The following is a 23866-nucleotide window of genomic DNA, read 5'->3' on the forward strand; positions in this document are numbered from 1 at the left end:
AGAATCATCAGGAGGGAAAAGATGAAATATGAAAGCAAGTTAGCAAATATTAGTAAACTGGTTAGAAGTTAGAAAAAACTTCAAGTATGTAAAAAATAAGAGAGGTGAGTAGATATAGGACCACTAGAAAATGAGGCCACAGAAATAATAATGGAGGACAAGGAGATGGCAGATGAACTAAATGAGTATTTTGCATCAGTCTTCACTGTGTAAGACACTAGCAGTGTGCCAGGTGTTGAACTGTGTGAGGGAAGAGAAGTGAGTGCACTTACTATTACAAGAAAGAAGGTGCTCAAAAAGCCAAAAATCCTAAAGGTGCATAAGTCACTCAGACCAGATGAACTGCAGTTCTGAAAGAGTTAGCAGTAGAGATTGTGGGGACATTAGTAGTGACCTTTCAAGAATCATTGGACTCTGGCAGGGTTCCGAAGGACTGAAAAATTGCAAATATTACTCCAGTCTTTAAGAAAGGAGGGAGGCAGCACAAAGGAAATTATGGACCAGTTAGCCTGACCTCAGTGGCTGGGAAGATGTTGGAGTCAATTTTTATGGATTAGTTTATGGAGTACTTGTGACACAGGACAAGAGAGAACAAAGTCAGCATGGTTTCCTTAATGGAAAATCTTGCCTGACGAACCTGTTGGAATTCTTTGAGGAGATTATAAGTAGGATAGATAAAGGGAACACAGTGGATGTTGTATATTTGGATTTTCAGAAGGCCTTTGACAAGGTGCAACACAAGAGGCTGATTATCAATTTAAGAACCCATGGTATTGCAAGAAAGTTGCCTGCATGGTTAGTAGGAGACAGTGAGTGGGGATAAAACTATCCTTTTCTGGTTGGCTGCCAGTGACTTGTGGTGTTCTGCAGGAGCTGGCATTGGGAACGGTTCTTTTTATGCTGTACATCAATGATTTAGATGATGGAATAGATGGCTTTGTTGCTAAGTTTGCAGATAATATGTAGATTGGTGGAGGGGCAGGTTATGTTGAGGAAATAGGTAGGCTGCAGAAGGACTTAGACAGATTAGGAGAATGGGCAAGAAAGTGGCAAATGAAATACCATGCTGAAAAATGCATGGTCATGCACTTTGTTAGTAGAAATAAATGTGCAGACTATTTTCTAAATGGGGAGAAAATCCAAACATCTAAGATGTTCACCTAAAGGTGAACTTGCAGGTAGAGTCAATGGGGAGGTGGGCAAATGCAATGTTAGCATTCATTTCAAGAAGTCTAGAATACAAGAGCAGGGATGTGATGCTGAGGTATTGGAGATGGTTCAGAGAAGATACACAAGGATGATGCCAGGAATGAATGGATCATGATGTGAGGAATGTTTGAAAGCTCTGAGCCTGAATTTAGAAGGATGAGGGGGGGATCTTATTGAAGCCTTTTGAATGTTGAAAAGCCTAGACAGAGTAGATGTGAAAAGGATATTTCCCATGGTGGGAGAGTCTAGGACAAGGAGGCACAGCCTCGGGATGGAGAGGTGTCCATTTAAAACAAAGATGTGGAGAAATTTCTTTAGCCAGATATTGATGAATTTGGAAATACAGTTTGCTGTGGAGGCCAGCTCATGGATGGATATTTCAGGTCAAAATCCTCCAGGAAACTATGTTGCACCAAGTGAAGGTAAATGGGATTAGTACAGATGGAAGCTAATGGTCCGCAAGGGTAGAGTGGGTTGTAGACTTTGTTTGAGTGTGCCATAACTCTGTGACTGATAGTATGTCCTTAATAATGGATTCTAACACTTTGCTGACAATCACCAGCAGTTCCACATAATTTGGTAGCAGTTGAGCAGAAGTGTTAGTAAAAACCTAGAGTTGAAGCATCTTACAAGCCAGACCTGATCAACCCTGGCTGGGTCACCTGGGTGAGAGGGCCTGATGTTGGAAGACCAGGAACACCCGATGACCCCAGGTTATATCACAGATGATGTGTCCAGCACATCCTAAGATGTATCTCAGCATCATACCATCATACCTTTAAGCCTCCTGGAGGCACAGACATCAAATCACATCTTAACGTGTAACCTGATGATTATAGATAAGAGCAAGCTGACAGGAGCCAATAATCCTCTACCTGAAGTGCCTTTTGATTGTTTTATGAAATTGTACCAGATGGAGAAAACTCATTTAATAGAATGAAATCCTTCATTGTATTGTTACAAAGCAGGTGCACCTATTAATATCACAAATCTCTAAATTTATTTGCACTGCTTTCTGATCAACCTTGTATCTGACAGTAGTCATTTTCTCCAGTCCCATCCATTGTTAATCACTTCTGATATATCCATCAAAATGCTTTACCTTTCTACCTTCTTACCATATTCAGTTCTGTTTGAGGGACTATCGTTTTCAACTTCTCAACTTGCCTTCCATCCAACATCCCCTCCACTATCAATTCAAGGATCTGAGGCACATACTTGTTAAACAGTTTGGAGAGGTCAGTCTGCTCTTGCTGAAGTAAACAGAAATAATTACAAGTCATATCAAAAAGGATGTGAGATTTCAAACTATTACATAACATTGTTGGCTTCTTTAACCCTTAATATTTTATTCACCTTACATCTGAAAGAGCCTCAACCCAGGTGTGCTGTCTTTACGACAGTTATTTAGTTTATAATATTTTCGCTTGGTAATTCATTCAATAGTATTTTCTAGTTAGAATTAGAAGTGTTTAAAGTATATTCATTGCATGTAAAATATATCGGCATGCGATGACGTCACATCCGGTTTCGCCGCGTCTTGTGGGAAAATACTGTTTTGAAATTAGCGCGAGGGTGGGGGCTCACCACGAGGCTCACCTGAGCAGAAGTTGTTTTGCAGGCATGAGAAATCACAGTGAGAGCAACGCTGTAAGTTAATAGATAATCGATATATTGAACTAAGATGTTAATGCCGATCCTGTTAGAAGTAACGACGGTAGATAATGTTTATGCTTTCGTTAGTTAAAGAGTCGCGGATAGTTTGCATGGAAGTGTATTTAAAGTAGTCAATGGAGCAGGTAAACTCTCCCTGTATACTGCACCTTAGTGTAATGTAGTTATAGTCACCTTTGCAAGTATTTACACTTGAAATGTGATATTAAGGAAGGAACAAATACTGTATCAATCTTGTATTGTTTTATCAACAGTTTTCACCATATGTTAATGTGAAGAGTGAACAGTAAATGGTTAATCTTACTGCGATCTGGTTCTTATTAACTGGTTTATCTCGACGTTAAATTCGGCGTTCATGACACGCGAAGGAGAACGTTACACCAGGCTTCACACAAAGTCCACTGTGGCATTCAAGGACTTGTCTCACACAGCATCTATCGCAATTATGTAACTTGAAATTAAAGTTACTGTCATCCTTTTAAAAAACATGACAACCACTTTGCACACGGTAGACTCTGACAGAGATCTGGTCAACACTGGCTGACGGATATATATTTTGCAGGATACAGTGGAATACTCCCTGTCCTGCTACAGAGTAATGGCATGCATTCGATACATTCACCTGGTGCAGAAAGAGCCTGCTTTAATATCACAACTGAAAGGCAGCATCACTGGTAATGTGACAGGGCCTCTGCACTGCACTTGTATGCACTTCATTCCACAGGGAATAACTGGTTTAAATATTGAAAATTAATCATTAACTCTTATCATTTTGTTTTAACAAATCCAGTTTTTAAAAGGAAGATTATTCTTATGTACCAATGTGGAAAAGTCATTATAAAATTCTTTGTTATACTGGATAACTGAGCATTCAAAATAAATGAAAATATTTGCTAATATAAGGTATCAATTTTAATAAAGATAATCAAATAATCTGATTGAAATACTTCTAAAACCAGCAAGGTTTTAAAAGAAATAGTTATAAAATTTCTGAGGGATCTGTGTTGGGACCAATCCTTTTTACGTTATATGTCAATGGCTTGGATGATGGGATTGATGGCTTTGTTGCAAAGTTTGCAGATAATGTGAAGATAGGCGGAAGGGCGGGTACTGTAGTTTTGAGAAAGTAGAAAGCCTACAGAAGGACTTAGTCAGATTAGGAGAATAGGAAAAGAAATGGCAGATGCAAGATGGGAAGTGTACAGTCATGCACTTTGGCAGAAGAAATGAAAGGTTGGCTATTTTCTAAATGGAGAGGAAATACAAAACTCTGAGGTGCAAAGGGACTTGGGAGTCCTTATGCAGGACTTCCTACAGGTTAATTTGTAGGTTGAGTCTTTGGTGAGGAAGGCAAATTTCAAGAGGACTAGATAAAAGCAAGGATATTATCTTCAGTCTTCTGAAGCACTGGTGACGCCTCATCTGGAGTATTGTAAGCAGGTTTGGGGGTCTTATCTTAGAAAGGATGCGCTGAAACTGGAGAGAATTCAAAGGATGTTCACAAAAATAATTCCAGGATTGAATGGCTTGTCATATGAAGAGTATTTGATGGGTTTGGGACTGTATTCATGAGAATTCAGAAGAATGAGGGGTGATCTCATTGAAACCTATCGAACGGTGAAAGGGCTTGATAGAGTGGATGCAGAGAGGATGTTTCCAATGTTGGAAGTGTCTTAGACCAGAGGACACAGCCTCAGAAGAGGGGCATTCTTTTAGAACGGAGATGAGGAGGAATTCCTTTAGCCAGAGAGTGGTGAATCTGTGCAATTCTTTGCCATGGGCAGCTGTGGAGGCCAAATCTATTTAAGGCAGAGGTTGATAGATTCTTGATTGGTCAGAGCATGAAGGGATATGGGGAGAAGACAGGAGATTGGGGCTGAGAGGAAAATTGGACCAGTCATGATGAAATGGCCAAGCAGACGCAATGGGTCAAAACACCCAATTCTGTCCTATATCTTATAGTCTTAAATGTTTCACCCATTCAGCAAAATGTGCTCAGTAGTTAAATAGAATCTAGTGTTTATTGCAGATTTTTCGCTGACCAATTTTGTAAAGCTGTTTGTAAAATAATCATACCTTGCTGGTCCTCTCATTGATCCACTTGTCCCAGTAGGGTCTGTATCGCAGGTTCTTCGGGTCCACATAAACCATCCCACAACGAGAAACAGTGGCTGGAGAGGCGTACTGTAAATCTCCAACCTATAAAACTCATAAGGTAAGAAAGAGCAAGGTCAGGGGAGCAGAACACTGTGGACATGTTATGTTGGCACCAGAACGTGTGGCAACACATCTTGGTGGTAACATCGTTGGTTGTTAACACAAATGACACATTTTCCTGTATGTCTTGATGTACATAGGATAAATAAATCTGACTATAAATTTAAGAATATGGGAACAGCTTGTTGAATCAATAATAAATTCCTACTTTTCCTCCCACTCTTGATTTTGGATCAAACGTGCAGAATGGCACCCCGATCAGACTAGACTTCTACAGCAATACTGTGAACTATGCTTCTCACTGTCTGTAACTCCACAGAGTTGAACCCTCAGATTCATGCTGCAGATTTTTAGATAATCTGTACACTTGAGGCACTTGTCTGTACATTTAAGACAGTGTGCTAGCATCTGCATTCCCACTGCAAACCCTGCCCAGTGAACATTATATTCCTTAAAACATTATACGTATAAAATTAAATTAAGTAGCGCAAGAAGCGAGGGTAAAAATAGTGAAGTAGTGCACATCAGTTTATTATCCATTCAGAATCTTGATGGTGGAACAGAAGATGCTGTTCTTAAAATGTTGAGTGTCTCTTCAGGCTCCTGGACCTCCTCCTTGATCGTAAGCAATGAGAAGATGGCATGTCCTGGGTGATGGGATCCTTAATGATGGATGCCGCCTTTTTGAGGTATCACTTTTTGAAGATGTCTTGGATGCTACGAAGGCTAGTGCCTATGACGGAGCTGGCTGAGTTTACAACATTTTGCACCTTTTCTGATCCTGTGCAGAGGCCCCTCTGTACCAGAAGGTGATGCAACCAGTTAGAATGTTCTCCCCTGCACATCTGTAGAAAGTTGTGAGAGCCTTTGGTGACATACCAAGACTCCTCAAACTCCTAATGAAATATGGCTACTGTGGTGCCTTCTTTGTAACTGTCAAAATGCTGGACCCAGGATAGATCTTCAGGAACTCAGGAACTTGAAACTGTTCACCCTTTCCTCTGCTGATCCATCAATGAAGACTGGTGTGGGTTCCCTTGGATTACTTTTCCTGAAGTCCACAACCTATTACTAGGTTTTACTGATGTGAAGGAGAAGGCAGTGCGGGTCCTGAAATGCATAAAGGTGCATAAATCCTCAGGGCTGGACCACATGTACTATAGGATATTACAGGAAGCAAGGGAAGTGATTGCTGGAGCCTTGGAAGAGATTTATCTATCTTCACTAGTCTCAGATGAGGTACCAGAAGACTGGAGGGTAGCTAATGTTGTGCTTTTATTTTAGAAAGGCTCAGGGATAAGCCAGGGAACACCAGGCTGGTGAGTCTTAGATCAGTGGTAGGAAAATTATTGGAAGGGATTCTGAGGGATAGAATGTCTTTTTATTTCAAAAAGCAAGGACTGGGATAAAGGCAAGAGATGCCTTTATCCATGTCAACATGGTTTAGTGCACAGGAAAGAATAACAGAAGGGTTTTGAAGTGGTCAATCCCGATTGATTAGGGCAGAGTAGTAGATATTGTGTGCATCTACTTTAGCGAGACCTTTGACAAAGTACTGCATGGTAGACCAGTCTGGAAGGTGAGATAGCCAATTGGATTCAAAATTGTGTTAGTGGAAAGATTCAGATGGTGGTAGTGGAGAATAGTTTTTCAAACTAGAAGGTTGTGATCAGTGGTGTGCTGCAAGGATCTTTGATGTTTGCTGTACATATTAATGATTTGAATGAGAATGTACACAGAGCAATTAGCAAATTTGCAGGTAACAAAGAATTTGGTGCTACAGTGGACTTATCCTTTCTCTGGTGCTCCCAGTGTCTGAACCTTGGATTCTGACTTAGCAACTCTAAGCCAGAGTTAACTGAAGAGCACAGATGCTGTCGCTATGAACTGCAACATACTGCAGGTGCAAAATGCAGCAATGCCGCAATGATACCTTGTTTATTTTAATTCTTAACAAGTCTACACCACTGACAATAGCCCACACAGCACTACAACTCAGCAGAACATGCAGACTTACATTCCAGGTCCGACAAGCTTCTAGTCTCAGGTTCCACAGGCTTGTACTCCCAGGTTCTATGGGCTTGTATTCCCAGGTCCACCAGGCTTGTATTCCCAGGTCCACCAGGCTTGTATTCCCAAGTCCAATGGGCTTGTATTCCCAGGTCCCGAGGGCTTGTATTCCCAGGTCCCACGGTCTTGTATTCCCAGGTCCCACGGGCTTGTATTCCCAGGTTCCACGGTCTTGTATTCCCGGGTTCCACGGGCTTGTATTCCCAGGTCCTGTGGGCTTGTATTCCCAGGTCCTAAGGGCTTGTATTCCCAGGTCCCACGGGTTTGTATTCCCGGGTTCCACGGGCTTGTATTCCCAGGTCCCGTGGGCTTGTATTCCCAGGTCCTGTGGGCTTGTATTCCCAGGTCCTAAGGGCTTGTATTCCCAGGTCCTAAGGGCTTGCATTCCCAGGTCCTACGGGCTTGTATTCCCAGGTCCCACGGGCTTGTATTCCCAGGTCCTAAAGGCTTGTATTCCAATGTCCCACGGGCTTGTATTCCCAGGTCCCACGGGCTTATATTCCCAGGTCCCACGGGTTTGTATTCCAAGGTCCCATGGGCTTGTATTCCCAGGTCCCGTGGGCTTGTATTCCCAGGTCCTGTGGGCTTGTATTCCCAGGTCCTCAGGGCTTGTATTCCCAGGTCCCATGGGCTTGCATTCCCAGGTCCTACGGGCTTGTATTCCCAGGTCCACCAGGCTTGTATTCCCAAGTCCAATGGGCTTGGATTTTCAGGTCCCATGGGCTTGTATTCCCAGGTCCCATGGGCTTGTATTCCCAGGTCCCACGGGCTTGCATTCCCAGGTCCTACAGGCTTGTATTCCCAAGCCTAATGGGCCTGCATTCCCAGGTCCCAAGGGCTTGCATTCCCAGGTCCCATGGGCTTGTATTTCCAAGTCCCAAGGAGTTGCATTCCCAGGTCCCGTGGGCTTGTATTCCCAGGTCCTACAGGCTTGTATTCCAATGTCCCGTGGGCTTGTATTCCCAGGTCCTATGGGCTTGTATTCCCAGGTCCCAAGGAGTTGCATTCTCAGGTCCCGTGGGCTTGTATTCCCAGGTCCTACAGGCTTGTATTCCAATGTCCCGTGGGCTTGTATTCCCAGGTTCTACGGGCTTGTATTCCCAGGTTCTATGGGCTTGTATTCCCAGGTCCCGTGGGCTTGTATTCCCAGGTCCTGTGGGCTTGTATTCCCAGGTCCTATGGGCTTGTATTCCCAGGTCCCAAGGAGTTGCATTCTCAGGTCCCGTGGGCTTGTATTCCCAGGTCCTACAGGCTTTTATTCCAATGTCCCGTGGGCTTGTATTCCCAGGTTCTACGGGCTTGTATTCCCAGGTTCTATGGGCTTGTATTCCCAGGTCCCGTGGGCTTGTATTCCCAGGTCCTGTGGGCTTGTATTCCCAGGTCCTATGGGCTTGTATTCCCAGGTCCCAAGGAGTTGCATTCTCAGGTCCCGTGGGCTTGTATTCCCAGGTCCTACAGGCTTGTATTCCAATGTCCCGTGGGCTTGTATTCCCAGGTTCTACGGGCTTGTATTCCCAGGTCCCGTGGGCTTGTATTCCCAGGTCCTGTGGGCTTGTATTCCCAGGTCCTGTGGGCTTGTATTCCCAGGTCCACCAGGCTGGTATTCCCAAGTCCAATGGGCTTGTATTCCCAAGTCCAATGGGCTTGCATTCCCAGGTCCCAAGGGCTTGCATTCCCAGTTCCCACGGGCTTGTATTCCCAGGTCCCACAGGCTTGTATTCCCAGGTCCCACGGGCTTGTATTCCCAGGTCCACCAGGTTTGTATTCCCAGGTCCCAAGGGCTTGTATTCCCAGGTCCCAAAGGCTTGCATTCCCAGGTCCAATGGGCTTGTATTCCCAGGTCCCAAGGGCTTGCATTCCCAGGTCCCGTGGGCTTGTATTCCCACATCCCAAGGGCTTGCATTCCCAGGTCCCAAGGGCTTGTATTCCCAGGTCCCTAGGGCTTGTATTCCCAGGTCCCAAGGGCTTGCATTCCCAGGTCCTCAGGGCTTGTATTCCCAGGTCCCAGGGGCTTGCATTCCCAGGTCCTATGGGCTTGTATTCCCAGGTCCACCAGGCTTGTATTCCCAAGTCCAATGGGCTTGGATTCCCAGGTCCCACGGGCTTGTATTCCCAGGTCCCACGGGCTTGTATTCCCAGGTCCCACGGGCTTGTATTCCCAGGTCCTATGGGCTTGTATTCCCAGGTCCTATGGGCTTGTATTCCCAAATCCAATGGGCTTGTATTCCCAGGTCCCATGGGCTTGTATTCCCAGGTCCCATGGGCTTGTATTCCCAAGTCCCAAGGAGTTGCATTCCCAGGTCCCGTGGGCTTGTATTCCCACGTCCCAAGGGCTTGTATTCCCAGGTCCTACAGGCTTTTATTCCAATGTCCCGTGGGCTTGTATTCCCAGGTCCTATGGGCTTGTATTCCCAGGTCCCAAGGAGTTGCATTCTCAGGTCCCGTGGGCTTGTATTCCCAGGTCCTACAGGCTTGTATTCCAATGTCCCGTGGGCTTGTATTCCCAGGTTCTACGGGCTTGTATTCCCAGGTCCCAAGGAGTTGCATTCTCAGGTACCGTGGGCTTGTATTCCCAGGTCCTACAGGCTTGTATTCCAATGTCCCGTGGGCTTGTATTCCCAGGTTCTACGGGCTTGTATTCCCAGGTCCCAAGAAGTTGCATTCTCAGGTACCGTGGGCTTGTATTCCCAGGTCCTACAGGCTTGTATTCCAATGTCCCATGGGCTTATATTCCCAGGTTCTTCGGGCTTGTATTCCCAGGTTCTATGGGCTTGTATTCCCAGGTCCCATGGGCTTGTATTCCCAGGTCCTAAGGGCTTGTATTCCCAGGTCCACCAGGCTTGTATTCCCAAGTCCAATGGGCTTGTATTCCCAAGCCTAATGGGCCTGCATTCCCAGGTCCCAAGGGCTTGCATTCCCAGGTCCCATGGGCTTGTATTTCCAAGTCCCAAGGAGTTGCATTCCCAGGTCCCGTGGGCTTGTATTCCCAGGTCCCAAGGAGTTGCATTCTCAGGTCCCGTGGGCTTGTATTCCCAGGTCCTACAGGCTTGTATTCCAATGTCCCGTGGGCTTGTATTCCCAGGTTCTACGGGCTTGTATTCCCAGGTTCTATGGGCTTGTATTCCCAGGTCCACCAGGCTTGTATTCCCAAGTCCAATGGGCTTGCATTCCCAGGTCCCAAGGGCTTGTATTCCCAGGTCCACCAGGCTTGTATTCCAATGTCCCACGGGATTGTATTCCCAGGTCCCGTGGGCTTGCATTCCCAGGTCCCACTGGCTTGTATTCCAATGTCCCACGGGCTTGTATTCACAGGTCCCACGGGCTTGTATTCCAATGTCCCATGGGCTTGTATTCACAGGTCCCACAGGCTTGTATTCCAATGTCCCACGGGCTTGTATTCCCAGGTCCTACGGGCTTATATTCCAATGTCCCACGGGCTTGTATTCCCAGGTCCCATGGGCTTGTATTCCCAGGTCCCAAGGGCTTGCATTCCCAGGTCCTATGGGCTTGTATTCCAATGTCCCAGGGGCTTGTATTCCCAGGTCCCAAGGGCTTGCATTCCAATGTCCCACAGGCTTGTATTCCAATGTCCCACAGGCTTGTATTCCAATGTCCCACAGGCTTCTATTCACAGGTCCCACGGGCTTGTATTCCCAGGAGCCATGGGCTTGTACTCCCAGCTCCCACAGGTTTGTATTCCCAGATCCCACAACCACTGAGTCAATACCCCAGCACTGGCTGCTTATCCAACTGCCAAGGAGATTGGTAGGTGATTTGCTCACATTTCCTTAAAACAGGAGGTCAAGCATCCTGTTGGGCCGGTGTCATTCCCTTAATTCCACTCGCTCACTTACTCCCCCATAATTCCGCAGCTGCCCATTAATAATGGTGCTAACATGCAGACCCTCCAAATGCCCTTCTGTTTATTCCTCTCCATAGATGCTACCTGTCATGCTGAGTTCCTCTAGCATTCTGTGTGTGTTGCTCAAGATTTTCAGCAGCTGCAGCATGTTGTGTTTATTTCTGTCACTCGGGTGGCAGAGTGGAGATACTTCTTTACCAAAGGAGGTGTAAGGTGCTCCTTCCTTCCAATAGCCTGCAGGTCATCCTTGGGCAAGATGTAGCACTTGCTTATCCCATTCTGATCAGGATCACTGAACCCAAGGGAGCAGGTGGTGTGCATGGTCGTATGAGCAATTGGTGCATATCACAAGTCCTCATTTAGTGATCACTGACGTCAGACAATCTCTGAAGAGTATTGATAATGGCTGGGGTCAACTGGCTTGTAAAGACACTGCCCAAAAGAAGGCAACGGCAAACCACTTCTGTAGAAAAATTTGACAAGAGCAATCATAGTCATGGAAAGACCATGATCCTCCATGTCATATGACACAGCACATTATGAATGAACAATTATTGTATCATGTACTGACATAGCGAAAAGCTTTATATGAATGCTATCATACAGATCGTTTCATCACATCAATACATCAAGGCAGGACAAGGGGAAATAACAGAATGCAGAATGAAGTGTTGCAGTTACAGCGAAAGAGCAGCGCAGGTAGACAATAAGGTGCATAGTGAGAATGAGGCCAATTAATAATGATTGTGAGATCAAGATTTCATCTTGTTGTACAAAGGAATCATTAAATAGTGCTATAAATATGAGTTACAAGTTGTCCTTGGTATGTGCTTTCTGGCTTTTATATCTTCTGCCCAATGGAAGGGAGGAAAAGAGAGTGTTCAGGTTGGTAGAGTCTTTGATTCTGTAGGCTGCTTTTCTGAGGCAATGAGAAGTCATAATCATAGAAATGTACAGCACAGAAACAGGCTCTTAAATCCAACTAGTCCTTGTTGAACCATTTAAACTGCCTACTCTCATTGACCTGCACCAGGACCATCACTCTACACACCCTACCATCCATGTGCCTATCTAAACTAACCAAAGTGTAGAGGCTGGTTCCTGTCATGGGCTGAGCTGTGACCATAGCTTGTTACAGTTTTTTTGTGGCCACATGCAGAGCAGTTGCTCTACCAAACCGTGATACATCCGGATAGAATGCTTTCTATAGTACATCTGTAAAAATTGCAGAGGGTTGACGGGGACATGCTGAAATTCCTTAGCCTCCTGAAGAGGTAGGGGCCATGGTGCACTTTCATGGCCATAGTGTTCATGTGGAATTGTACCACTCCCTTTCTCACTGAGGGAAAGAGGGAAGCTCCAGAATGCTGGCCTTCATTTACTGACCTAAAGGCAAAGATGCCTTCCTTGCAGAACAGATATGCTGGAACATTACCTCAAAGAGCATGGCACAGTGAGCCTGCAGCCTGATCCGTTCTCCATTTGCCAGTGTCAGCAACTTGTTGTCATCCATCACAGAGTTCATGTTTTCCACCCAGAGTGCATCCACATCACCGTCAAATAAAATATACCTGTAAAAGTTATACCATCATGTTTCCAACACCATACCTCACTGCAAGTTGCTAATGTGAAGAGAAATGAAATAGAAGCAGACCTGTATCCTTACAATACCTGTTTCAAACTCAAAGGTCGTACAGCCAACAAGGTGTGGCCATTGTTGTCAGCTGAGAAGCATGACAGCTAGGATGTTTTGTACCACAATCGGCTGAATTATTCAACAGCTCACAGGAGCAGAGAATTTCAAAGATATACAACCTTCCAACAGTGTGGCCACTGTTGTAATCTGAGAAGGCAGGAGAATGCAGCCCAATATCTACCCTTGCCTGTCTCTTACTCTTTGTATATCTGAAAAAACTTTTAGTGTTATTTTTTATATTGGCCTGCTTACCTTCATATTTTATCTTTTCCCACTTATGGCTTTTCTAGCTGCCTTCTGTTGGTTTTTAAAAATTTCCCAATACTCTAAGTTCCCACTAATTTTTGCCCTATTAGATGCACTCTCTTTTGATTTTGTGTTGGCTTTGACTTCCCATGTGTGTAGATCATCAGTTTACTACCAGAGGCCAATTAAGAGATTTGCTTTGGAAATTGACAAGGCAAATCTCTTAATTTAACCTTGTATCAATTAACAACTCTTATCAAACAATTATCAGTGGATGTATTGATACTTTAAGCCCATCAGAATGAGCCTTTGGATATGGGACATTCTGATTTTAATGATATGGGACATTCATTTTTATTTAACTTATTAAATCGGAATTTTACCTTCTTTCCTTCTTGTCAGTTGGTTTATTGATATTTCTAAATATATTTGATAAAATTCCATCGGTCCAGTCACGAGTCACAGGATCCAAGATTCCATAGAGCTCGATCACACTGACAGCCTTTGCATTCAGTGTGTACAATTTTGTCACCAGTGACATTCTATAAGATAAAGGAAAAACCAAGAGACATTGTTTCCAAACCAGGTTATGGAATATTTTCCCTATCTACATTACACGAATGCATTAGCACATCTGACTGTGAAGGTTTCAGACTTCTAAATACAGAACAGCCAGTGTTAGATCTCACCTGGTTTGAGCCTTGCAAAGTGTATTAATGACCACAGTCTTTCCACCTCCAGTGGGTCCAACCACCATCGTGGTGTGTCGAGTCATCATTGTTTCGTACATCTGCACCACTTTATCCACCTGTAGAAGAGCAGATTCTCACCTATTTACACCAGATACATTTGGATTTTCACCAAATATGGAAGAATAACTCCAAATTATCTCAATGCTAGAACAAAAGCCAAAAATGCTCCAGACTGGTGTCCTAGGTAGAACCTACACCAGGGCTGTGGGGTTATGTGTTAAGTTCGCAAGGTGTGACGGATCTGGTATTTAGGCACTGCATGGTATTTCTGTGAGAATACACTTCATGAATCATCAGGATAGAATTGCCACCACTTTAAAGGATAGAAGAACTCTCCCTGCCCTGTGATATTTGACAGCTGTAGATTATTTGAACTGCCATCCACTTCATGCAGTCCATTTCTGCATGTGAATCAACTTAATCTAAGAAATGGTAAAGTCATTCGAGAGGCTCTTGGATAGGCACATGAATGGAGGGATTAGATATTACGTAGGCAGAATGGAGTAAAGGGATTGATTTAGTAAGGCACTTAATTACTAGCTTAATTAGGTCAACATAGCATGGGCTTGTTCCCTGTTCTCTGTTTTGGAGAATCAGATGAGGTATAAATGTTCGCTCAAATACTGAAGGATTCCTCAGACTTCTCTCAATAGAGACAAGGAATTCTCCTAACTATATCTTGCAGATAAGTCAGAGGACTGACAACTCCTACAAAATACAATCCATGAATTAGTTCGTGCTTAATCAAGAAGAAAGCCTTCTTTGACAGTGTCTTCAGCTAGATCTTTCTTACATTTTGCTTAGCCAATTCCTACAATGGAAATTATAAACATGTTTAACAAATCAAAAAAGAAGATATTAAATGTCAGTCAGAATACATTATGCTATTTTGCAGTTCGGTTAGAAAGGTTCAAATCATACTTTGCTATGTCGGAAATCTCTCAATATGCTGCCAGAAGAAAGAAGCAACTAATGAATTAAAGAGTTTACTGTTTTGAGATCATTGCTTAATTTTAATGTAATTGCAAATGAAGCATGAGAAGTAGAAGGGAAATACATCTGGCCGTACCTGAACTGGCAATAAAATATAATGGTTCTCTGCAAGCACCTGTTCCACCGCATCATTGAAGTCAGGGTAACGGACACGAGGACATTCCAGCCCTGGAAATAGGTCAGCGATCAGGCCCAGGAAGAGGGGAACATCCTCAAAGACGAACTTTGGGAGATTCATGTCTCTCAGTGCCCTCATCAGCACCACATCCTAGTAGATCAAGTCAAGTGACATAGTCAAATTGCTTTGACATAATTTCAAGGATGGTTAACATTAATCTTGCAACTGTATGTTGTATGTCACTGAATATATCTGTAAAAAAATTAATCTCCCACAAACTTAATGTTTATTTAAGCAAGTTACTACATACTAAGTCAAATCTAAATCCTTCTCCTTTACTCCCTTAATTCAAAAGCTTGGAGCTGTGATGAGAATAACTGGTCATGGATTAGCAGCAACTATGACACTGGGCAGCTCATTCAAATCCAGCAGAAACTGCCTAGTTAGTAACGTGAAGTAAAGGCACGTTAAACCTTCCACCAAGTACACTGATCCCTAAGTCAGAGGGTATACAGAAGATCACCAAGGTGTTGCCTGGAATGGAGTAGTTCAGTTATAAGGAGAGACTGGAGAAGCAGGGTCTATTCTACCTGAAGCAGGGAGGTTAAGAGGCGATATGATTGAGTATATAAAATTATACTGAATAGACTGTAGGAAACTTCTCCCCATATCAGAGGTACATGAAACTGCTGGACATAAATTTAGGGGAAGGGTGGCAGAGATTCAGATTGACTCAGAAACTAGTGAGTAGCAGAAATGTATTGCCTAAGAGGACAGTTGAAGCTGGGTCACTCCAACGTCTAGATGAACACTTGAATCACTTAGGCACAGAGGGCTGTGAGCCAAGTGCCAGGGGAGGGGGTTAACACGGAAGGTGGAGTAAGTGCTGGATGATGAGGTCAGCATGAAAGGTGCTCACTGATTGGCTATAGTCCAGATGCTAGGTGTGGAGGTTAATATGACAGGTGTCCACTGATTGGCTGTGGATCAACTGTTGGGTAAGGAGATTAATCTGAAAAGTGCCCACTGATTGTCATGGAAGTATGGGGCAGAACAGCCTCTTTCCACGCTGAGTGATTTATGACTTTTTTCCTCCTGGATCACTGTAATTATGGTTGGGGTTAGTGAATTGTGGGTATGCTAGGTTGGTGCTGGAAGTATTGTGGAACTTGTGGATTGTGCCCAGCACAATCCTTGGGCTGTGTTGGCCATTGTTACAAAACAGTACATTTCTCTGTATGTTTTGATGTGCAGGTGACAAATAAAGCAAATCTTTATCTTTATTCACAGTAACCAATTGCTGTTCGTTATCCCAACTGCTTAATGAGTTAATTCAGATCAATTTCATTAATTTCTTTTGCAAAAATATAACATTTGAGATCTCAAGGAGGAGTAAAGTGATATAGTGGTTAAATCTAGAGAGGAATTGGAATCCCAGTAGCTGGAAAATATAAAATCAGTAATTAATTAAATCTGGAGTAAGACTATAAGATATAGGAACAGAATTAGGCCATTCAGCCCACCGAGTCTGATCTGCCATTCCATCATGGCTGATTTATTATCCCTCTCAACCCCATTTTCCCTGCCTTCTCAATGTAACCTTTGACACCCTGATTAATCAGGAACCTATCAACTACCCTTTTAAATACACCCAGTGACTTGGACTCCACAACTGTTTCTGGCAAAGAATTCCACAGATTCACCTCCCTTTAGCTAAAGAAATTCCTCCTCATCTCTATTGTAAATGGAGGTCTTTCTGTTCCGAAGCGGTGCCCTCTGGTCCTAAACTCACCCACCATAAGAAACATCCTCTCCACATCCACTCTATCTAAGCCTTTCAATATTTGATGTTTCAATGAGATACCTCCTTCATTCTTCTGAACTCCAGTGAGTACAGACCCAGAGCCATCAAATGATCCTCATATATAAACATTTTCATTCTTAGAATCTTTCCTGGAACCGTCTCTGGACTCTCTCCAATGCCTGCGGATCTTTTCTTGGATAATGGCCAAAACTGCTCCACGTGCAGTCTGATCACTGCTTTATAAAGACTCAGCTTTACATCCTTGCATTTATAAGCTAGTTCCCTTAAAATGAAAGGTAATATTGCATTTGCCTTCATTACCACCAACTTGCATTCTTTAGGGAATCCCGTATGAGGACTCCCAAGTACTTTTGCATCACTGAATTTTGAATTTTCTCCCCATTTAGAAAATAGTCTACACTTCTATTTCTTCTACCAAAGTGCATTACCATACACTTACTTACATTTGCAATTTTCCAGTGTTCCAGAACCATTCCAAAATCTAGTGATTCTTGTAAGATCATAGTTAATGTCTCCACAATCTCTTCAGCTACTCTTTCAGAACTATGGGATGTAGTTCATCTGGTACAGGTGACATATCTATCTTCAAACCTTTCAGCTTCCCAAACATCTCCTTAGTAATAGCAACTACACTCACTTCTTGCCTCCTGATACTCTAAAATTTCTGGCATACTGCTAGTGTCTTCCACAGGGAAGACTGATGTAAAATACATACACTGGTGTTAGAAAGTTTGTGAATCTTGTAGAATTTTCTCTCTTTCTGCATAAATATGACATAAAATGTAAAAAGATCTTCACATGTTCTAAAACTAGATAGAGAACCCAATTTAAATAAATAACACCAAAAAAATTACACATTTATTTATTGAGAAAAAATATCCAATATTTCATGTACTATTTGAAAAAAAGTATGTTAATGCTTACTACAAAAGCTATTTGGAGTCAGGTGTTCCAATCAATGAGATGAGATTGGAGGTGCAGTTCATAGAGGTATCCTGCCCTATAAAAAAGACGCAAAGTCAGGTTACTGACAGAGGGTGCGCTTCTCAAGAAAGATCTGTTTACGTGCACCATGCTTGATCAAAATAACTTTTAGAGGACCCTAGAAGAAGAATTGTAGAGCTGCATAAAGCTGGAAAAGGCTACTAAAACATTTCTAATTACCTGAGTATTCATCAGTCCACAGTAAGAGGAATTGTCTACAAATGGAAAAAATCCAATATTGTTGCTTAGGAGTGGACCTCCTGCAAAGATCCACCAAGAGCACAACATGCAATACTGAAACAAGTGAAAAAGGACCTCAGAGTAACAGCAAAAGACCTGCAGAAATCTCTAGAACAACGCTAAAGTATCTGCTCATGTGTCCACTATAATAAAAACACTGAGCAAGAATGATATTCATGGAAAGACACCAAGGAAGAAACCACTGTCCTCTTAAAAAAAAACATTGCTGCATGTTTCAAGTTTGCAAAAGGCCACTTGGGACAATGTTCTGTGGTCAGATGAGATGAAAATTGAACTTCTTGGCAGAAATGCACACTGCTATGTTGGGAGGAGAAAGGGCACTGCACACCAACACCAAAAGCTCATTCCAACTGAGAAGCATGGTGGAAGGAGCATCATGGTTTGGGACTGCTTTGTTCCCTCAGGGCCTAGGCCACTTACAATTGTTGAGGGAACAATGAATTCAGAATTGTATCAAGATATTTTACAAATGAATGCCAGGGTAGCAGTCCATCACCTGAAGCTTAATAGAAGTTGGATAATGCAACAAAACAATGATCCAAAAGACAAGAGTAAATCAACAACAAAATGATTTTAAAAGAAGAAAATTCATGTTTCATAATGGCTGAGTCAAAGTCCTGACCTTAGTCCTATAGGAATGTTGTACAAGGACCTGAAGCAAGCAGTTCATACAAGGATGCCCACCAACACCTACAGTTTAAACAGTTTTGTAAGGAGAAATTGCCTAAAGATCCTCCAAGCCGATGTGCAGGACTGATCAACAGTTACCGGAAACGTCTGGTTGAAGTCATTGCTATGCAAGGGGATCACACCAGTTACTGAAAACAAAGGTTCACATACTTTTTCCAACAGATACATGTAATATTGGATCATTTTTCTCAATAAATAAATTAACAAGTATAATGATTTGTGTTATTTCTTTAATTGAGTTCTATTTATCTAGCTTTAGGACTGAAAATTTAGGACATGAAAATCTGATCATAGTTTAGTTCATATTAATGCAAAAATGGAGAAATTTCTACAGGGTTTACAAACTTTCTAACATCACTGTATTAAGTTCATCCACCCTTTTTCTGTCCTCCATTACTACCTCTCTGGAGTCATTTTCCAGCTGTCTGAAATCCACTCTCACCTCTCTTTTACTCCATATATATGAACCTGGAAAAAAAAATTTGGAATTCTTTTTTATACTATTGGCTAGCGTACCTTCATATTTTATCCTTTTCCTCCTTATTGCTTTTTAGTTGCCTTCTGTTGGATTTTAAAAGCTTCTCAATCTTCTAATTTTCTACTAATTTTGCGAGATTATATGCCCTCTCTTTTGCTTTTATTTTCTTTGACTTCTAAAGCCCCAGCATTACATCCTTGCTTTTGTATTCCAGTCCTCTTGAAATGAATGCCAACATTGCATTTGCCTTCCTCACCACTGACTCAACCTACAAGTTAACATTGAGTAAATCCTGCATGAGGTCTCCCAAGTCCCTTTGCATCTCTGATTTCTGAATTTTCTCCTTGTTTAGAAAATAGTCTACACCTTTATTTCTTCTATAATAGAAGAGCTCCTCTCTCGTGCCTTTGTAATTCCCTATTCTCCATAATAATATTAATACATCTGATCTTAGCTTATCCCTTTCAAAGTGCAGAGTGAATTCTATCATGTTATGATCACTGTCTTCCAAGGGTTCCTTTACCTTAAGCTCCCTAATCAAGTTTTGTTCATTACACAACACCCAATCCAAAATTGCCTTTTCCTTAGTTGGCTCAACCACAAGCTGCTCGTAGGAATGAAAAGCTCAAACAGATAATATTGACTATGAAACTGATTTTTCTAAGCACCACAGTGACTTCAGGGAAGAGGGTTAGCAGTTCTTAGTTGATTTCTGTGTCATCCCAGACCCACGGCATTTTTATGAACTCCTAACTACCCTCAGAGATGACTGAGTATATTACTCAATACAGGGGTAGCTTGGGGTGGCAATGAATACCCAGATTCCATGATTAAGTGAAAAAAGTAATTCTCTTGCTAATTCCATGGATGGAATTCTGAGCAATCAGTGCTCACAAATGAAGCTATTTCTAGGAAGTGTGATCTTATATCCAACCAAGCAAACAATTATTTATGTAAGCCCCAGCTTTACCTCACTGATATCAGGAGACCCTCTCTTCAGTTCTCCTGCCATAACAAGTACAGACTTGAGAGCTCGAAGCCCAAAGTCATAGTGATGTTGCTTTGAAAGCTGCTCCTTGCCCAACTTGTAAAGCACTGTCATCTTCTTTGCAAGGATCTGTATTTCAATGAAAAAAAATTAAAATAAACTGAGTGTAAATTACTTTAACATAAAACCATTGAAGTTAACAGAGTAATTTCAAACTAGAGGGCAGAGATTTAAAATTACTGGTGGAAGGATTAGAGGGAGATGAGGAAAATGTTTCATGTGTGGAGTTGGCAGAGACATCATCAGAGCTCTGGATGTGCTTAGCTGTAACCTGCTGGGATCGATGCTGGAAAGATGGATTTCAGTTGATGTAGACAACGGGGAATGGATTATCTCGTTCCATGACTTTCTGAAGTAACTTAATTATAAACAAAGAGAATTTTATTTTAGAAATTCAGTGAATTTTCTATCGTACCTTTGCCATCAGAAATCCTTCTGAGAAAAGCATAATTTCACAGATTTGTTGAAGGTCTGGAACAATGACAACCACAGGCCTGAAGAGAGCTTTCACTGATTCCGGCAGCTCTGTCCGCCCAGCATATCCAGGATTCATAGTGATGAAAATACCAATCCGACTATCCAGAGAGATCTCCTGCCCGTCAAACTGCAGAAGGAGTGTCAAAGTGAGTGCAAGGAAACTCAGCAAGATTACCAACATCTCCGTCAGAACAGATGATGACAACATACGTGCACGAGTAATACAACTGGTGTTCATGATACAGTCTATAAGTCTGTATCCATAAAGATCAAAATTAGGCTAAAGAAATAATAACCACCTCAGTGTATCTTCCATAATTAACCACATCATGTGGTAAGCCAACAAAGATGAAAATAACCAGTCTACTGTCAGATAGGCTGAAGAGCAGGATACACTATAGACCACGAGTGACAGATCACCACACAGAAAGAAAGATAAACACAAGACGGAAACATGAGAAAGAGAGAGTGTGAGAGAGCGTGAGCAAAAGAGTGGGAGAGTGCAAGAGCAAGAGATTGAGAGAGAAATTGAGATATAAATAGAGATTGAGAGATATAGAGACTGAGAAAGTTAGAGAAAGAGACTGACAGAGAGAGTTAGAGTCAAAGTTGGAGTTAGATAGAGAGAGAAATTGAGATATGAGAGAGAGGAGAGAGGGAGAAAAATCACTGGAAAAATTCAGCAGATCAACAATTCCAGTGGAGATAAAAATTTTAAATTGACACTCTGGGTCAACATCTGTATCAGGCTTGTATGTGTTAGATGGAACCAGATGGAAAGGGGACAACAAGCAGATAGAATGATCTCCCAGGGTCAGGTAACCCACACTCACCCATCTACTTTGCTCTCTTTTCTTTTTGTTCATCCCTCCTGACCCCTTCCCACATCTGGAACAGTGAGAGAGTCAGATATGAATCATATAAAGTACTATGTAAAAATCTTAGGCACATATATTAGCTAGGGTGCCTAAAAACTTTTGCACAGTACTGTCTTTGTCAACGTGGAGAGGAAAGAGTGTTTGTAAATCTGGCAGGAGCATAGGATATTTGGAATGGTGATGGTGGAGTGCCGCAGAAATGGTGGGAGTGGTGTGGGTGCAGACACACCCAGCCCTGAGACACCAGACAAGGTCACTTGATTTAAACAAATGGTTTATCGGTCATTAAAGAATGTCTCTCTGGTGCTCCCCACTCCCTCCCCTCTCCCTTCCCCTTTTCCCAACTATGATTGCCCTCTCTCTGCCCCCTCCCCACTCTCAGTCCACAATAGAGACCCATATCAGAACCAGGTCTATCATCGCTCACATATGTCATGAAATTTGTTTTGCAGCTGTAGTACCGTGCAATACATAAAATTACTACAGTACTGTATAAAAGCCTTAGGCTCGCTGGCTATATATATCTATACCTAAGATATTTGCACTGTTCTCTACTTACTTCCTCCAGAACAAGGAAACAAACATAAAGAACAAAGGCTTGCAGGTGGTAGAAAAATAAAACAGAGAGTAACACAAAACCTCACCAGGTCAGGGAGTGCCAAGAATATAGATCGTTGCACAGTTCCTTACCTGAAACCTGGTTAGGTGCCGTATGAGTGCATTGCGAATAGTCTGGATCTGTGAAGACACAACTGACAGCACCGCAGCCTCGATTCGGTTAAATTCATCAAAGCATCCCCAGGCACCACACTGAGCCAGTCCCGACAGGATGTTCCCCATCGCCTGGTGAGAAAAGCCACAGGTTCACATGTTCATTCACTCTGGAAAGATCAGAATTTATTGTCCTTCTCCAATTACTCTAAGCAGCTGATAAATACACTCGAGGGGTCTCCAGCCTATTTTACAGGGCAGTAAAGGGTGAACCACTTTGTCTAAGGCTGGAGTGACAGAGGCCCAGAGTAGGCAAAGGTGTCAATTTCCTCCCTTTTATCTTCATCCAGTAAGACTTGCTGGAACTAAGTATGACAATAATATAGTCATTAGCTTCACATTAAACAACTGTAAAAACTTACATTGAGAGTAGATCACTAGTTCAAAGTACAACTCCAGGGAGAGGGATTGTACAGAACATTAAGTACAGTGTTAAATAATGCTTTATTATCAGGTGTACAATCCACCCAAATCAAACCTGAAATCTCTCTCAGTGGGCAGATGGCAGTGTTTATTGTGTATAGTTCAAATGTCTCTGGCTTCATTTCAGTGTCTCAATGTTCACAGAATTCACTTAGAGCACTTCAGAGGGCAGCACAGAACATGCTCAGCCTTCAACTCTAATTGTTCCCTGTGTCTGAATATAAGACCATAAGATCAAACGGCATAAGGGCAGAATTAGGCCATCTGGCCCATCAAGTCTGTTCCACCATTTCATCATGACTAATGCATTTTTCCTCTCAGCCCCAATCTTTTGCCTTCTCCCCATATTCCTTCTTGTCTTGACCAATCAAGAATCTATCAACCTCTGCATTAAATATACACACAGACTCTCCAGATAAAGAAATTTTTCCTTATCTACGTTCTAAAAGTATGTTGCTCTATTCTGAGGCTGTGTACTCTGGTCTTAGACACTCACACCATAGCAAACATCCTCTCCACAGCCACTCTATCAAGGCCTTTCACCGCTCAATATATTTCAATGAGGTCACCCCTTTCAGTTCTTAATTCGGATCTAAAGTTCTATAAGGTCTGGGGACCTTTTATCGAGTACTTTCATAACCTTCCTCCTGACTAGGGTTTTTTTTCTCTCTCTTTTCGGTCCCTTGCTTTCAGCTCCTTTTTTTTTCTGGTAGTAGGCATTATTATCCTCTGTTGCTAAGTGTATTCACAGTCTGTGAGTTTGATTGTCCTGATTTATATTCTCTATATTGTGTTGTGGTTGGTTTGGAGTTTTTTTGTGTTGTGGGGTTTGAGGAGGATACTAAGTTTACTTGTCTTCAATTTAGGTGCTTTTTTTTAAATTATCTTTCTTTGTAGCATATTGTCATTGTATGCTTAATTTTGCACTGTATTAATGTTCCTCATTGTGATTTGGGGTTTTTTTAAATTTGTAAAATGTATAGAAAAACTAATTTAAAAAATTTAAAAAAAAATGAGGTCACCCCTTATTCTTTGAATTCTCGTGAATATGGGCCCAGAACCATCAAACACTCTTCACATGACAAGCCATTCAAACCAGGTATCATTTCAGTAAACCTCTTTGAACCCTCTTCAGTTTAATCACATCCTTTCCAAGGAGTCCAAAACTGCTCTCAATACTCCAAATGAGGCCTC

At 42.4% G+C, this 23866-nt stretch overlaps 1 protein-coding gene across 1 annotated transcript in view; it reads right to left on the bottom strand.

Moving 5' to 3' along the window:
* dnah10 (dynein axonemal heavy chain 10) overlaps nt 1–23866 on the bottom strand; it is a 278366-nt gene that overhangs the window by 112604 nt on the left and 141896 nt on the right. Inside the window, exons 34-42 of the mRNA XM_059994530.1 lie at nt 22169–22321; nt 20539–20727; nt 20046–20192; nt 14796–14987; nt 13664–13782; nt 13358–13516; nt 12468–12603; nt 4960–5082; nt 2328–2462 (exon numbers count right to left, since the gene is read on the bottom strand). Coding sequence (XP_059850513.1) covers nt 2328–2462; nt 4960–5082; nt 12468–12603; nt 13358–13516; nt 13664–13782; nt 14796–14987; nt 20046–20192; nt 20539–20727; nt 22169–22321 — 1353 coding nt within the window. The remainder of the gene's footprint in view (nt 1–2327; nt 2463–4959; nt 5083–12467; nt 12604–13357; nt 13517–13663; nt 13783–14795; nt 14988–20045; nt 20193–20538; nt 20728–22168; nt 22322–23866) is intronic.

Source organism: Hypanus sabinus, chromosome 18 (assembly GCF_030144855.1).
Source record: "Hypanus sabinus isolate sHypSab1 chromosome 18, sHypSab1.hap1, whole genome shotgun sequence".
NCBI classification, from domain to species: Eukaryota; Metazoa; Chordata; class Chondrichthyes; order Myliobatiformes; family Dasyatidae; genus Hypanus; species Hypanus sabinus.